Below are 14,343 nucleotides of genomic sequence, written 5' to 3'. Positions count from 1 at the left end.
GTAATTACCAACGAAGAGCACCTGGGCATCCGCCCTGAGTTGGCCAAGGACGCTGAAACCTTCGGGTCAGGGGAAAAACTAGCCTCGTTTGGGGTTCGTTAGCGGCGTCAGCTCCCATGCTGTCCCTTGTTGCTCATCCCGCTCAATATTGGACAGACTGGAGTCAACCGGTAGGAAAATAAGAAGATATATGTATTGTCCAGGCTTCGTTATCGAGTTATCATAGATCATCAAGAATGACAATTCGCGTAGCATGTGATGAAATCACGCTGAAGTAGCCTATATCGTCTTGCTGAAGCATAGCTGTTGACAGCTTCACTGGTGCTGCTGGTGATGTGGAGGGTATAGGTGCAAGATTGTGCGATGCTATATAGTCCGATTGACGATAGTCTCTGCCCTGGGGTATTTATCTTTTTAGATACAGGGGTCCTGTGGAGGTGCATGCGCTTTCCAAATCCCGCCTCTCAAATGTTCATTCAAAGCAAAGGAGCTTGATGTAAGATGACAGTCTTGAGTCCCAGCTTTCTTAACTCATGTAGACAGTAGATGCCGCTGAATCCGGCTCCTACAATGAGGACATCTAACGACAGGCTGTTGCCATTAGGGCTTTCGGGGCCTAGAGCGCTTGAGTCCTGCTGGGAGTCAGAAGGCATTGTTGCGATGCATAATAGAAATATCTCATCGTGGTCTTGGAGAAAGAGGGGAAAGGGATTTATAAATAGGGTCAGCAGGGCAACCATGAACCTCCGGGCTAGAACCCCGCAGCTGTCGGGGAGAAGAATCTCAACCATTCGTATTCATGCCGGCATGCTGACCCTGGCTAGTCGCTGCACTTTCTACTGGTGATAACCCCGCTCCGGGATGCGCGCTACGTTACACTTACGGCAGGGGGGTTTTTGTGGCGGTTATCAGGGCATCAAGAGGGCGATTGGATGACATGCCTTGGTTTACCAGTGCTCGTGGTATGCCGAGACAATGTGCAACAGATAAATGACCCGGAACCTCCGCTTGATCATTTGAGGCAAGCTTCGCCCGAGACAAAATACACATAAGCAGCAGTATATTAGATCACCCGAGCAGGCTGCTCACATTTATGCTAACATTCAATCATGATCATCCTGGTTATCTTAGATAGAGAACTCCCCCGTCAATGGCAAATTACGACTCGACCGTCCCACGTACACTTGATACGTGCCCGATTGCAGCTGCCACTGCTGCGCTTCCACGTTCCAAGTGCTCAAGTCGCGCCGATTCAGCGAGAAGCTCACCTGGGCTGTCTCGCCCGCGGAGAGAAGCACCTTGTCGAACCCACGCAGCTGACGGACCGGCCCATTCGGTATCCCCACATACAGCTGGGCCACCTCCGCCCCGTCAACCGATCCACTGTTCTGCACCTCGGCCGTCACTGTGACCAACTCATCCCACAGCCGAGGATTTCCTCCTTCTTGAATAGTGGCCGACGGGGGATACTCGGAGGTCGCCTCGTTGGTCTTTTCGATGCTCAGCCCCGAGTAGGTAAAGGTGGTGTACGAAAGGCCGAACCCGAACTCGAATTGCGGGGTGATGTTATCCTTGTCAAAGGCCCGGTAGTCGATGTAGACCCCCTCAGAGAAGTCTGACTGGGGGAATAAGCCATACGGCGTCTGTGGTTCCGATGGATGCAGCAAGGAGCCATAATCCGAGGCTTGCTTGGCGATGGTGTATGGAAGCTTGCCCGAGGGGTTGGCCCGCCCGTAGAGAATGTCTACCAAGGCATGGCCGGTGTCCTGACCTGGCAGGTGTGCCAGGACGACGGCAGTGACATTCTCATGATCAATCCAGTTGTACACCAAGCGAATGCCAGCGTTGTGGACGACGACAATGGTGTTGTTACACTTGCTTGCTACATTCGTGACCAAGGTGTCGCTGTAGTCGTCCGTCAATGCGGAGCGGTCATATCCTTCCGTGGCATAGCTGTTGATGAAGACGAGGCACGCCTCAGACGTGGGATCCACCTCCGGGTCTTGAGCACTGACGTCCCACAGCACGGATGTGCCGTCCTCGTAGGCCTGCTGCTGAATGGCATTGAGTGGCGCAATGACATATCCCGGTGAGTTCGATCCCGAGCCACCGCCCACCCAGAGAGTGTAATTTTGGAAGAGAGGACTGGTACTCAGAACAAGAGAAGCAAGGTCAAAAGAATCAATGACCTTGGCATCATAGCCAAAGACAGACACTAGCTGTGGTGTTTGAAGAGGGAGAGCATTGTTAGTATTCTTCACCAAGACGTGCCCCTCAATTGCGCTCTCCAACAGCGTGCTCTTCTCGTCGGGACTCGTTCCAACAACAGCCTGGTGCTCCGACTGGGCGGTTGCTGGCATACCAACGCCGGGAGTGGGAAAGTCCGTATCCTGGTTCAACTGATACCACGTTGCGATAATCCTGATTCGATTAGCTTAGCCGTACTGGAAAAGAAAGCTACGAAGCTCACCTAGTCGCCATATCGTCCAGTCTTGATGCCTCCATCGTGCCATTGGAAATAGCGGTGGTGAGGTTGGACCCCCAGAGCGTCGTTTCAGGCATTACCATGTCCAAACCAGCATTGGCCGAGGCGATTCCACCATGCTGGGCTCCCCAGTCGGTAATCACGTAACCTAGGATATTTAGAGACCGTTGTGTAGAGACCGCGTTGGAGAACCTCACCTTGGAAACCCAACTCTGTCTTCAGTAGTCCATTAAGTGTCTTGCTGTTCTGGCAAGCGTAAGAGTTGTTGATCCGCTCATATGAGCACATAATGGCAACACTTCCCGCCAGGACGGCATCCTGAAAAGGCCACAAGTAGAGCTCGTGGATTGTCTTGTCATCGATGTTAGACGAGACGGCAGCCACGTCGACACCATTGACCGTTCCCGGGTTTCGGTTTGTCTCTTGCTCGTTGCCGATGTAATGCTATTGAACCATAAGCCATACTGTGGGCGCTCAATGAATGACTAGTTCTCACCTTCGTTGAGACACCAACACCAGAGGACTGTACCCCCTGCACTGTTTCGTATACAAGTGCTCCGGTGAGGTAGGGGTCATTCGAGAACCCTTCCCAGTTGCGGCCGCCCTCTGCCACCCGACCAAGAGGGCCAACAACAGGACCGAGAAGAAGGTTCACTCCTTTTCGGTGAAACTCTTGCCCCATGTACTTGGCCCGGTCTCGGGCAAGGGTTCGATTCCAACTGTATCAGTATGTTAGCTTTAGAAACAGTAGAGACGTTCGTTGACATAAAGGTTACCTGGCACCGACGTGAATACCGCTAGACCAACCGTTGACATAGTCTGTTCCCCTCTGCGAAAAATTAGACATATCCTGTCATGCATGAAGGCCATACGTACCAGGCCATTGCTTGCATCGCTGACACAGAGACCGGGAAAGTTGAGGCGCGGGATCTCAGCAATAAAGCCTGAGCAGCCAGTCTTGGAGCTTACTCCTGCCGTGAGGTTGACCTTTTCGTCGTCCGTCAATTGAGCGACGAAGGCCTTAGCCTTCTCATAGGCGGAAGCCCACGACCCAGTACCCGTTCCCTCGGCTTTGGCCAGGCGTTAGTGAAGGCTGTGCCTGGAAAGGGGAAACACCACGTACGAGACGGATAGACTGCGGGAGACTGTCCATAGAAGTAAGTGTCGCTAGTGATGTTCTGTGACGGAGCAGCGCTGGAGAGCGCGAGACTCCCAAGCAAGCTGAGAAGTGCACTGATGCTGTGCATTTTGGCGATGCTGTCTTGACTGCTGCCAGGTCATGTTGCACGCTGGCCACATGGTGGTATTTAAATGCCACTTTCCCCTCACATTTGCATGGGTGACATTGAATGTATCAGTGTGAATGTGTAGTTGCGGTGCCCGTACTTGCGGGATTTCCAGACTAGCGGATAAACATCGGGAAACGGATACAAATGGTGTGTGATTAGACCATGTCATGCGAGGCGCAAATGGGAAAAGGAGGAGTATAGAGGCCTTTTCGGGGTAACATTAGGCGAACCGTCGCTTCTCCTCCACTTCCGGCAGCGTAGAGGGATAGAAATGCCGCTGTCGGAGTCCCACAATGTCTAGCAAGTCTCCACCTGCGGTGGAGGAAATCCGGGGAAATGCAGGATATGAGTCGTCATATAGGGTACTGTGCAGAGCTGCGCGTGGATGAGGCGAATCAAGATCTCTCTTTCTCCATACAACATCCGGCTTGGCTTAGGCACTTAGGCTATTATACTTTCCGGTCGTCTGACCGTAGGAATATGGCATGGCGTCATCCATGAGGCCTAGTAGGTCCGAGTGTGCTTGGTCTCCTGTTGTTCCTACTAAGAGCCAATCAGCTGCTGGGTATCACAATCTAGGTTCAACGCTTATTATATGCGATCGGGCCCCAGAAGAGAGTCGACGAGCCCTATTCATCGGGTCGCTGGACTCGAGATGACGGTTCATGCCGCACCAAAGAATTGAAAGTGCTCCCACTCTATCATCGGCCCAGGAACTCGGCACTTGTGTGGACCAAATGTAGCGATGAGTGGAGGATGAAGCACCCCGAGACGAGGGCGTGGCATCGGATGGTGTGTGATGGAATCAAGTCCGTTCGAGGCATCACCCGCCTAGACCGGGTTGGAAGGTGACCGAGCGGGGTAGTCAAGAAGAGCACATCATCAGTGCTGATGCAGAGGGTTTAAGAATAATAACGTTGTGTGCCCATTGAGGGGAAGATGATGATGTTGCCCATACCTCAGGCGTCGCGGAGCGGCAGTATCGCTATCGTGACGAAGGGTTGACGGATAGAGGCGCAAGAGAAATTAGTAGCAGTAAAGGGTTCGTCATTGAATAAACACGTCTATGTAATTGAATACACATTATGACGTCGCATTCACTGTACCGCTGCTGCCTATAAAGATGGTGTTGTGTTCTCTTGCCTGCTCCTTCTTCCTTTGCCTCCTACTCCGTCTCCTCGCCTAACACAACTTCAATCCCCGATCATCTTCTCCATCTTCGCCATGTCAGCTAACATTGGTACCGTGGAGCCAGGGTTTGCTTGTCGTATCGAAGGTCTGGGAACCGTGATATTGACTGTTCGTTCACTTTCTGAGCTCCTTTCCATACCTCCGTCCGAAGTTGAAACGTACCTTGTCACCAACTCTGAGACTTTTCCCAAGACCCTCCGCGAATCAGACAGGCTGAGAACTCTCATCGAACATGGAGCAGTCCCAGTATTCCCTCTTGACGTTGGCATGTCTCATCGTCGCCCTCCTAAAAATACCGACCATGTTGATGGGACACGCTCATTTTCATCATCCTTATGAACCACACGCTCATTCTCATCATCCTTATGAACCACACGCTCATTCATATCATCCTTATACAACGAACTCTATTTCTACCACGACATTTAACACAGAATTACCCGAACCTACTGTTGTTAGGGAGCAAGACCAACACCGGGCGTCCGGTATGGATATCTTCCACCCGAATCGAGAGACTCCAGAAGATGTGATCTGTTCAAACGCGGTGCCTCCTTGGGCAAGCGTTAGTGTGCTATGCAGCCGAGTTGTACCAACTCAATTACTGCTACCGCCCGCAGAATCATCCACCTCACCCCGTTGCAATACGTACAGATTTGCCAACGCCGTTTTCGCGATCTGCAATACGGACACTACACACCGCCATCACTTCACCGCCCAAAGAAGAACTTGTTATAGAATCTATAACCAGTGCCGCTATAGGAATAAAGGAGGATACGTGGAGTACAGTGGACCGGACGGATTATCCTCATTGTACCATGATTTTGATATATCCAGGCCTCCCTCATACGCAGCTAGCATGGGAAAGATGTTATGACATGTTCGTCTTGGTGATTATCGGAATGGGCGTTTTTCTCTCTCCTTCTCGCTTCTTGCTACTTCCTCCCCTCAGTACTTCCAATGCGCATAGCTTCGACATCCTTGTCTTTTTATCCTACACCCCGTCCGTGTCTGTTTATCCGACCATGGGGCTTTGCTTTTTCCTCTTGTTTTGCTTAGTCCTGGCGTGCATCATCACTGTCTTTTCGCCCTCCTCTACCCCCCTTTCCTTAGCTTAGCTTTACCTTTACCTATACCGGTCTTAGTTATTAGATGTCTTCGGTCCTTCAATTAGATAGTTTAATTGCTAATCTCTTCTGTCCCATGATTCGCACCTTCATTATCTGTATAGTTCAACCACCACGAATACTACTATAGTATCCACTGAGGGTGTTCCATCCCGTGCCAGTCCCAAAAAAGGTATAGTGTGGCGGTCACGGCAGACATTCTTGTTCTGATTCTTCCTCGTCCACTTTCTTTTCTCTTTCTCTCTCTTTCCTTTCTTTCTTTCTTTCTGTCAGATTCCATTCTCTCTTAGAAATGCTTACCAAGTATTCCCCCATGGCTGATAACCCCCATGTCTTCTTCTCTCATAACCTTGTGGGACGACCCCGGCATCCCTCCTGCCATCCATCGAAATCCGGGGCATCCCCGGACCCACCAGCGCTGCCCAATCTACTACTAATGGAAAAGATTGACGATGCCCTGCAGTGACCCGGATGGAAAACATATTATTGCGGAGATGCGGGGAACGGCATGATGGGATGTTACTCATGCCTCCATAAGCAGTGGGTCTCCATGTTTTCTATCCCCCCTTGTCCCTCTCCACAATTTGCAGGGATAGGAAAACCTGGTCGGATGCACGCGGTGATATCACCCCTTCTTAGTGCTTCTCTCACCTCTTAACGATGCCATTGTGCTCTTATGATCAAAAGGTGGGGATAGGACTACAATGGACAATATCCGCGGATTTTAAAGGGGGTGCCCCGTTCGCTGGGACGACTCGCTCTCGCAAACATTGGCCCCGACCACCATCCAGCGAGGTAACCCCACTCACTCACACCCGCGCTTCCTTCTCCGCATGACTGCCATAGCCATGCCACACACCGCCGGCAATGCGGCTTTGCAGGTTCCGCTCCTCATCAATGAGTTCGTCACCGAATACCGCGGCAACTTGCTCTAACGACTTGTTCGATGTCTCTGGAACCAAGAAGAATGAAAATACGGCGGCAGCCACACAGAAAATTCCAAAGAAGAGGTACGTCCCCCATCCGAGCTTAAGGAGCATCTCCGGCACGACAACCCCGATAATGAAGTTGGCCAACCAAATCATCCCCGTAGCGGCACCAACCCCCTTGGCACGTTTGGAGCTAGGAAACACCTCCGCAGGAAGGACCCATGCCAATGGACCGTACGAGATGCTGTAGGAGAGCACATATAGGTCTGTCACCTGTGTCAGTGGTCACTGCGCAGAAGCCTTCGAGGCTGAGAGCTTACAAATCAGGGCCACACAGAACCACCCAACTGCCTGATGTGAAGCCCAGTCGCTACTGAATCGGTTCATTAACCCCGCCATTACGAGATGCGGGATTGCCATGGCTATTCCACCGTAGATGGCCAGTTTACGCCGCCCCACTTCATCCAGATACAGCATCATCGGAACGCCTCCGACGAATTGACAGACATTGACCATTCCTGAGAGAATCAGTGAATTATTGTCGCTTTGTCCCAGGGCTTCGAAGAATGTGGGCGCATAATACACAAAAGCGTTGATCCCCGAAAACTATATCGGTCAGGAGCTGAAATCACGGGGAAGGACCACTGCAATCAGTGGATCACATACCTGCTGGAAGAATGGAATGGCCAAGGCAACAACAGTCTTCCTGAGGTATTTTGGCCGAAAGAGATCGACCCACTGTTTAACGCCGACAAGGAGCGGATAACGAGCGTAGTTAGAATACTCCCTTTCGAGGAGCGCCTGCTGGAATCGGACCTCCGACAAGATTCCTTTCTATTCCAGTTGCACCTTCTCGTCTTGCGGCGACCGTTTGCGCAATTTCGCCAAACAGCTGAGAGATTTCGGATATATACAACGGGGCGCCCATTGCCAGGGTGCCGACGCCGATCCCCCCAATAAATCTACCGGCCACGATTGTAGCATAATCTTGCGCGGCTGTTTGAATGGTGGCACCTATCACGAAAAGGAATGTGGCTACGGTCAATCCCCATTTTCGAGATATCCGATCGGCGACGGCAGGAAAGGACAGGCAACCGATGAAAGCCCCCAATTCCAGCATCCCAGTCATAAGTCCCACATTGAAACTGTCGTGTGCATGATCGGGGGACGTTTCGGGGAATTGCTGTCGGAATTGGGACATGACGAGAATGATCGATATGACCCCCTAATCTAGAACATGTCAATTGGGCCGTAGTGTAGGTGGACAAAGGACCTACCGTAGCCAAATGAAAAACCACCGAACGATGCCAAGAGGGCAGCACCGAAGGCGTAGGGATTGTGGATAAGGTCCCTGAGCTTTCCAGCGTCATACTTCACATCCGAGGATAGAAGAGCAAGCGCATTGATGTCGGCATGTTCATCATGGACTGCCGAACTCTTGTCGAGTTCTTCGGGGTGTTCCTTCTTGGTCATTGTAGATTTTGTGCTATTGAGAGAGCTCCTCCTGTCAAGAATGAAATAAATGTGTGCTGCACGGCAGAAGGATGCCTTCTGAGAGTTTATGCAGGAAACAGGTCCGGATAGTAGTTATGGGTATACTTAATCCTCGTGAGCCGCCTCCTCGATGCCAGCAATTGAGACGCCGCCCCGCACCTGGGGTGTCGATCCGGAGGGGCATCATTCATTGGAGCTCGGTGGAGGTTTGCGGGGAGCAACCGATGGTTTGTCTTATCTTCGTTGGCAATGCTCCCCAATTGACGAACTGGATGCGACCGACCATCTTGCCTTGTTCGCTGTTCGCCGAATGCAGCAATATTTTCCCATGAGATAATGTTGCCAAACATCGGATCGGCCAATTAACAGCCCGGTTTGCACTGTGATGGAGACCGACTTGGCGTCACTGACAAGTCAGGCATGGAGTCATGATGGATGCCATCATCTATTCCCAAGCCTGCCATTTTTGCTGGGCCATCTGAGTCACCACCTTCCGTAATGTGCTTCGGGGTTCCTCAAGATCGCCTTTCATTGAGTTATTTGGGTCCGACCTTATAGTCATGAGCACTCCTAACCCTCAGTCGCCCGGTTTCGACCTCTGTATATTCCCCGGTTTGTCGTATATTATCTCGTACGCCAGAGGATATTCGGCAAGATAAATCCACATATACTCGCTTCTCGGAAGATGAGGGGTCAGACATTGTTGATGAGGCTCACGTATGGAATGACTAGTATCCCTGTGTAAACAAGAACCCAGCGAAATGTTGACAAGAGCAGCCTTACATTACTTTGATCCCCAGACTGAGAAGTAAAATCCAGTCCTTGTCGTTGCCTACCCTGCTGGGTATTTAATCCGTGGTGGCTAGGACACTAGTCGCCCTGGCACTTGCCCTTGGGTAGCCCGGTAGTCCATCGCATATTGAAATCTGGTATATTTTGCTGATCTCAAAAGTGGTTTGTATCGTACTCAATTTTGAGATATCGTCATGTACCTCTTTCATCCGTTGTGCCAGTCAGCAGATTGAGGTAGGCTGTCGGTCAGTACCAGCAACTCTAGCAAGGCTGGGAACCTTGAACGTGTAGACTGTAATCCTAAGAATATCTTTCATATTCTCGGGAGGTAGCAGATCAATGTCAGTGATGTTCTTGTTACAGTTTGCATCTGACTGATGATGCAATAGTATTGGTTGGTATGCATTCAATAGCATTTACTGGCAGCATTACCCAATATATATTCTCGTGAGGGGGGGGTCCCTTACAGCCCAGAATCCATGAGACGCACATTGAAAGCTCATGCTTTGTGAGTTGTGACATAATAGTCAAGAAATGAAGACATCTCATCTTGTCGAGGATGTCCAGGGACTTTACAGATGATCGGTACTTAGCTAGTATGAAATGATACTATGACGACTAAGCCAGCCCGTCCCGGCTGCTCGGAGGTATATTTATTCCGCTGAGTCATCGCCCATCTCCTGCTCCCCGGCCTCTATTCTTAGTATCCGGGTTGTTTTGCCTTGTCTCTCCCCTGGGATGACTTCATTCATTGATCCATCTGAGACCTAATATAAGACCTGCCCCTCCCCGGAGTGGGGGTTCTCCGCTGAGTCAACATGATCGGCTTTATTGATGTGCGCAGCCCGCAACTCGGCAATGCTTCGCCTACCTATAAAGTTAGCCAGGGCGCCTCAACAATTGTATTTGCTAATAAAATGCAGAAAAGCACTTTCTTGAAGCATAGCAGCAGTCTGCCTATCAGTACCGGATTGTGATATTTGCCTCTGTATACAGAGTGTTGGAAGCTAAGAACTCCCTCCATGTCTCTTCCGAAGACCCTCCACTTTCCCGAGAGGCCGCAGTTCTCGGCTTTTATGAAGCCATGTCGGGTTGAGGGCGAGGTGAACAATCTAGAGGTCTATGGAGACACTCCAAATGATATTGACGGCACATTCTTTCGGGTAATGCCTGATCCCCAGATGCCACCCTTCATCGAAGATGATCCGGTTTGTATTTACTTCCCCATAGGTATGCTGTAGCGGATGTGCTGAAAGAACTAGTGGTTCAATGGCGATGGGAATGTTAGCGCCTTTCGGATCAACAATGGCAGTGTATCGTGGCAACAAAAGTTCGTACGTACCGAGAAATTCGTGCGCGAAAGAGAAGCAAGGAAAGCCCTTCTTGGTATGCCGGTCCTCAATCTATGTCTACTAGGCTTTGCTAACTGGTACAGGAAAATATCGGAATGAGTTCACAGATGCCGTCCGGTTCAAGATCCGTAGCACAGCAAATACCAACATTGTCTTGTTCAATGGGCAGTTGTTGGCCCTGAAGGAAGACTCCCCACCATATGCGATGGATCCCTCGACTTTGGAGACAAAAGGTCTGTACGACTTCGAAGGACAACTTCCAAGTGTCACTTTCACGGCACATCCCAAGTTTGATCCGAAGACCGGCGAAATGGTCTGTTTTGGCTACGAGGCAAAGGGTGATGGCACACCAGATGTTTGTTACTACCAGGTCAGGCCAGATGGGTCTTTCTCCGACATCTGCTGGTTTGTGGCGCCTGTTTGTGCCATGATACATGACTTTGCGGTGACCGAGAACTGGGTGAGTGTCAAGTCAATTAGATCTTCAATAAATGTCTAACACCACTAGGTGCTCTTCCCGCTTATTCCCCAACTGTGCGACATCGATCGCCTCAAGGATGGCGGGGAACACTGGCAATGGAGTCCCGAAACCCCTTTGTATATTGGCGTCATCCCTCGACGGGGACCAAAGTCTGGAGACATTAAGGTGGCTACCATTCCGTGCAACTCTTCATACAGCGCACTGACTTATAACAGTGGCTCCGATGGGACAATTCCTTTCCTGGACATACTCTCAACGCGTACGAAGACCACAATGGACACGTTATATTCGACCTCGGTATCAGCAAACAGAACGTATTCTTCTGGTGGCCAGACAGCAAGGGGTCAGCACCCGAGCCCAGCACAATCACATCGCAGTTGATGCGATTCACAATCGACCCGAACACAACAAGTGAAAAACTGCCTGACCCCGAGATCCTTCATACCGGCAATAGTGAATTCTACAGGATAGACGATCGCTTCGCCACACGAAAGCATCAACACTGTTTCTTCGATCTCATGGATCCCTCCCTGGGCACTGACTTTGCAACCATAGGACCTCGTCTCGGGGGCGGGTACCCTCTATATAATACTCTAGCTCATGTGGACTTACAGACTGGGATTTCAGAGATATACTTCCCTGGTCGGACACATCTGGTGCAAGAGCCAGTTTTCATTTCGAAAGCAGGGTCTTCCATCGAAGGAGACGGATACCTTATGGCTCTGGTCAATAACTACGAGTCCATGGCAAGCGAGCTGCATCTGGTGGATTTGACGGATTTCAGCAAGGCCAGGGCGGTTATTCCTCTGCCGGTTCGGCTTCGGCCCGGTCTGCATGGAAATTGGGTCGATAGTAGTGATATGCAGTCTGTATAAGTTGTGAATTATTGTGATTCGCATGGGAGATGAGAGGGTGGAGAACGTTATCTACTTGCTCTACGTCGCCAGATATATACAAAGTCCTCGCAGCCAGCTGGTTCACTCCGCAGTACCCCTCCGCCAGATCTTCATCGGCATTTCGCCCGGATTCAAATTGCTTCATGGCGAGATATGTTCCACTCCGGAGAAGACAGCACAAAGTCATACCGATGCACCACAGACACTAACACAACCGTCTGCTCTGGATGGGAGCTTGTGGTCGCCAAAGCAGAAGATCAACAAGTCGGCCACCCAAACAAAGATTCTATTGGCCCAGATAGATTCAGTTGCTATGTCTCAAAGAATATAGTTATTGCTCGAGCAAACAGGGAACGCAAACGAGCGCTGGTGCAGAAAAGCACTCCAAATTTCTTGGCTTAAAGCACTGAGGCAGGCTGGATGGTGAAGGGAGAGGTACGGTGTAGAGTGAATGTGGGGATTCGGCGAAGGGCCCTGGATATTCTGGTATGTATAGAGAGTCTTAATTCATTGTGTATTAACGACGAACTTGATAGCATTGAGATATGTATCAGAGTGACCTATCGAGGGTGCTGTAGCTGAAGTTAGCCTTTCAGTTGATCATTACTCAGCCATATAGCAGGAATGAAGGGTATCAAATGGTAAGTACCCGCAATTTGCTTGTAAAAGCGTAGAATAGTCGCCGCCATCAGAACATCCTTATTGTATTCCTCAAGGGGTTCTTTGGATATCTTAAACAAGTGGGAAACGCAAATATCATGATACCGGATAGCTGCTTCAGTGCTCAGACGTAATAAGACAGCGTTAGCCAGGTTTACTCCTTTCTCTTCTGCACGAGGCAAGCCGAGTCAAATGCCCAGTTGATGCTGTGAGAACGGCGTAGCGTAGAACCGGAAAAAAACATCGCTCGTTCGGGGACGACTAGGGAAGAATGACGGTCGCGGTCGCTGGTTTCAAACTTCCTTCATGTCAGCAGAGGCACTGATGGGATCTATTGTCAAACCTACCCACTGGGCAAGGTTTTCCGCAAAGTGTCGAATCAAGCATGTCTCCTCCCAGCTGAGATAGGCAGTGACTGATTCGGTGTGGGGCAAGCCATGTAATGGCCCCAGTGGATGTCGGCCCGTTCAGTTTCACCAGCTGGATCGGGCAACGCCTTGTCAGGCTCATTTGCTACTCCTAAATTGCTGGTGTCCGCTAGGACTGGCGTAGTGGGCGACTTGGGATCCTCTTGTTGGGGCTGCTCGCCTCAGAGACGGCACCATGAGGATTATTTCGAAATTCGTCTTCCTGGCAAGAACTGGTACTCAATCTACAACGAGCAGGACGTAGCTCTCCGCCCTGCCTCGTGAGTGAATTTGTCGTCAGATTGTAGATGGCTCGATACGCGGATGATCCTATTTCACGTGTGGAGTCATGTCGATATACGTCAACCGACCTGGAGGACGAGCGAACAGTTAGGATAGGGATGGCGCATATACGTTGTGATGTGGCTCACAAACACTTGCTGCTGGAGCCAACCCATGTCTGATCAGATGAGAAATCGTATGCCTGTTTTGGACGAGTCGTCGGTCGAAAACGAAGCTCCGAGGTGACACGGTTGCACGATGCTGCAGTCCTTTTGCAAGATTTGCATGGTGTATCGCCGCTGCCTATTGCACTTAGATGTTAGTTGAGCCGCTTTTCCAACTTTGTGAAGCCATAAAGGTCCCCACAGCGAATATGATGATCTTCCACGGCGTTAGCAGGTTGATAATCACCGTTTGAAATGGGATTGATGGGACGTACCTCTGCACCGTGCACAAGACTGTGACCGCGTTGTCCGCGATTTCATCAAAAGCTCAAGCGTGTCCATCATCGGAGGGCAAGGATAGCTGTCACTTGGCCGATAGGCTGGAAATCCAAAGAAGGCTTGGGGGAATGCGGAGAAAGAGGAGACCTTTGCCCGATCGGGCCAGGTGATGCGGGGAACCTGCCTGAGATGTAAGGCATATATGGAGACATTGAGGCACCAGGGAAATATCATGTGTGATGCACAACACTATGGGACATGAACTGAGAGCTGCTTTGACGTCAGTCATGATATGTTGACTTTAGTTAACATTGAGTGGTTATCGTTTGAGAACATGGAAATGCAGGACCACCATACATGTAGAGTCGGGCCAGTCTGGTAATGATGCTCAGGTATCTTTCATAACAAGGCTGCCCTTGGCTTGCTTTTGCGCACCATGAACCGCTAGTAACACCAAGTCATGTCAAGTCTATCTCATATTTGGCTCTCTCAATAGGCCAAGAGATCTCTGAAGTGAA

The 14,343-nt window shown here is 50.5% G+C and overlaps 3 protein-coding genes across 3 annotated transcripts; 1 reads left to right on the top strand and 2 right to left on the bottom strand.

Moving 5' to 3' along the window:
* Nucleotides 1-1,127: 1,127 nt before the first annotated feature.
* On the bottom strand, nucleotides 1,128-3,732 carry BO87DRAFT_358822 (beta-glucosidase; the record flags this gene model as incomplete). Its single annotated transcript, XM_025621488.1, has 7 exons — nucleotides 1,128-2,421; nucleotides 2,471-2,633; nucleotides 2,683-2,929; nucleotides 2,982-3,204; nucleotides 3,262-3,314; nucleotides 3,362-3,555; nucleotides 3,609-3,732. The coding sequence occupies 7 exons, from the start codon at nucleotides 3,730-3,732 to the stop codon at nucleotides 1,128-1,130; spliced, it is 2,298 nt and encodes a 765-aa protein (XP_025479646.1).
* Nucleotides 3,733-6,554: 2,822 nt separating this feature from the next.
* Nucleotides 6,555-8,738, bottom strand: BO87DRAFT_459038 (general substrate transporter). The gene is made up of 5 exons (XM_025628916.1): nucleotides 8,285-8,738; nucleotides 7,842-8,243; nucleotides 7,685-7,756; nucleotides 7,339-7,624; nucleotides 6,555-7,284 (listed from the first exon to the last, which is right to left on the bottom strand). The coding sequence occupies exons 1-5, from the start codon at nucleotides 8,489-8,491 to the stop codon at nucleotides 6,899-6,901; spliced, it is 1,353 nt and encodes a 450-aa protein (XP_025479645.1). The 5' UTR covers nucleotides 8,492-8,738; the 3' UTR covers nucleotides 6,555-6,898.
* Nucleotides 8,739-10,326: 1,588 nt separating this feature from the next.
* BO87DRAFT_396941 (carotenoid oxygenase family protein) lies at nucleotides 10,327-12,012 on the top strand (the record flags this gene model as incomplete). The annotated part of the gene is made up of 5 exons (XM_025625274.1): nucleotides 10,327-10,512; nucleotides 10,567-10,690; nucleotides 10,740-11,116; nucleotides 11,165-11,302; nucleotides 11,353-12,012. The coding sequence occupies 5 exons, from the start codon at nucleotides 10,327-10,329 to the stop codon at nucleotides 12,010-12,012; spliced, it is 1,485 nt and encodes a 494-aa protein (XP_025479644.1).
* Between the last annotated feature and the right edge of the window lie 2,331 nt (nucleotides 12,013-14,343).

The sequence above is a fragment of the Aspergillus neoniger genome (assembly GCF_003184625.1).
Source record: "Aspergillus neoniger CBS 115656 unplaced genomic scaffold BO87scaffold_16, whole genome shotgun sequence".
Taxonomy (NCBI): Eukaryota; Fungi; Ascomycota; class Eurotiomycetes; order Eurotiales; family Aspergillaceae; genus Aspergillus; species Aspergillus neoniger.
This window is presented reverse-complemented; position numbering and strand designations above follow the sequence as displayed.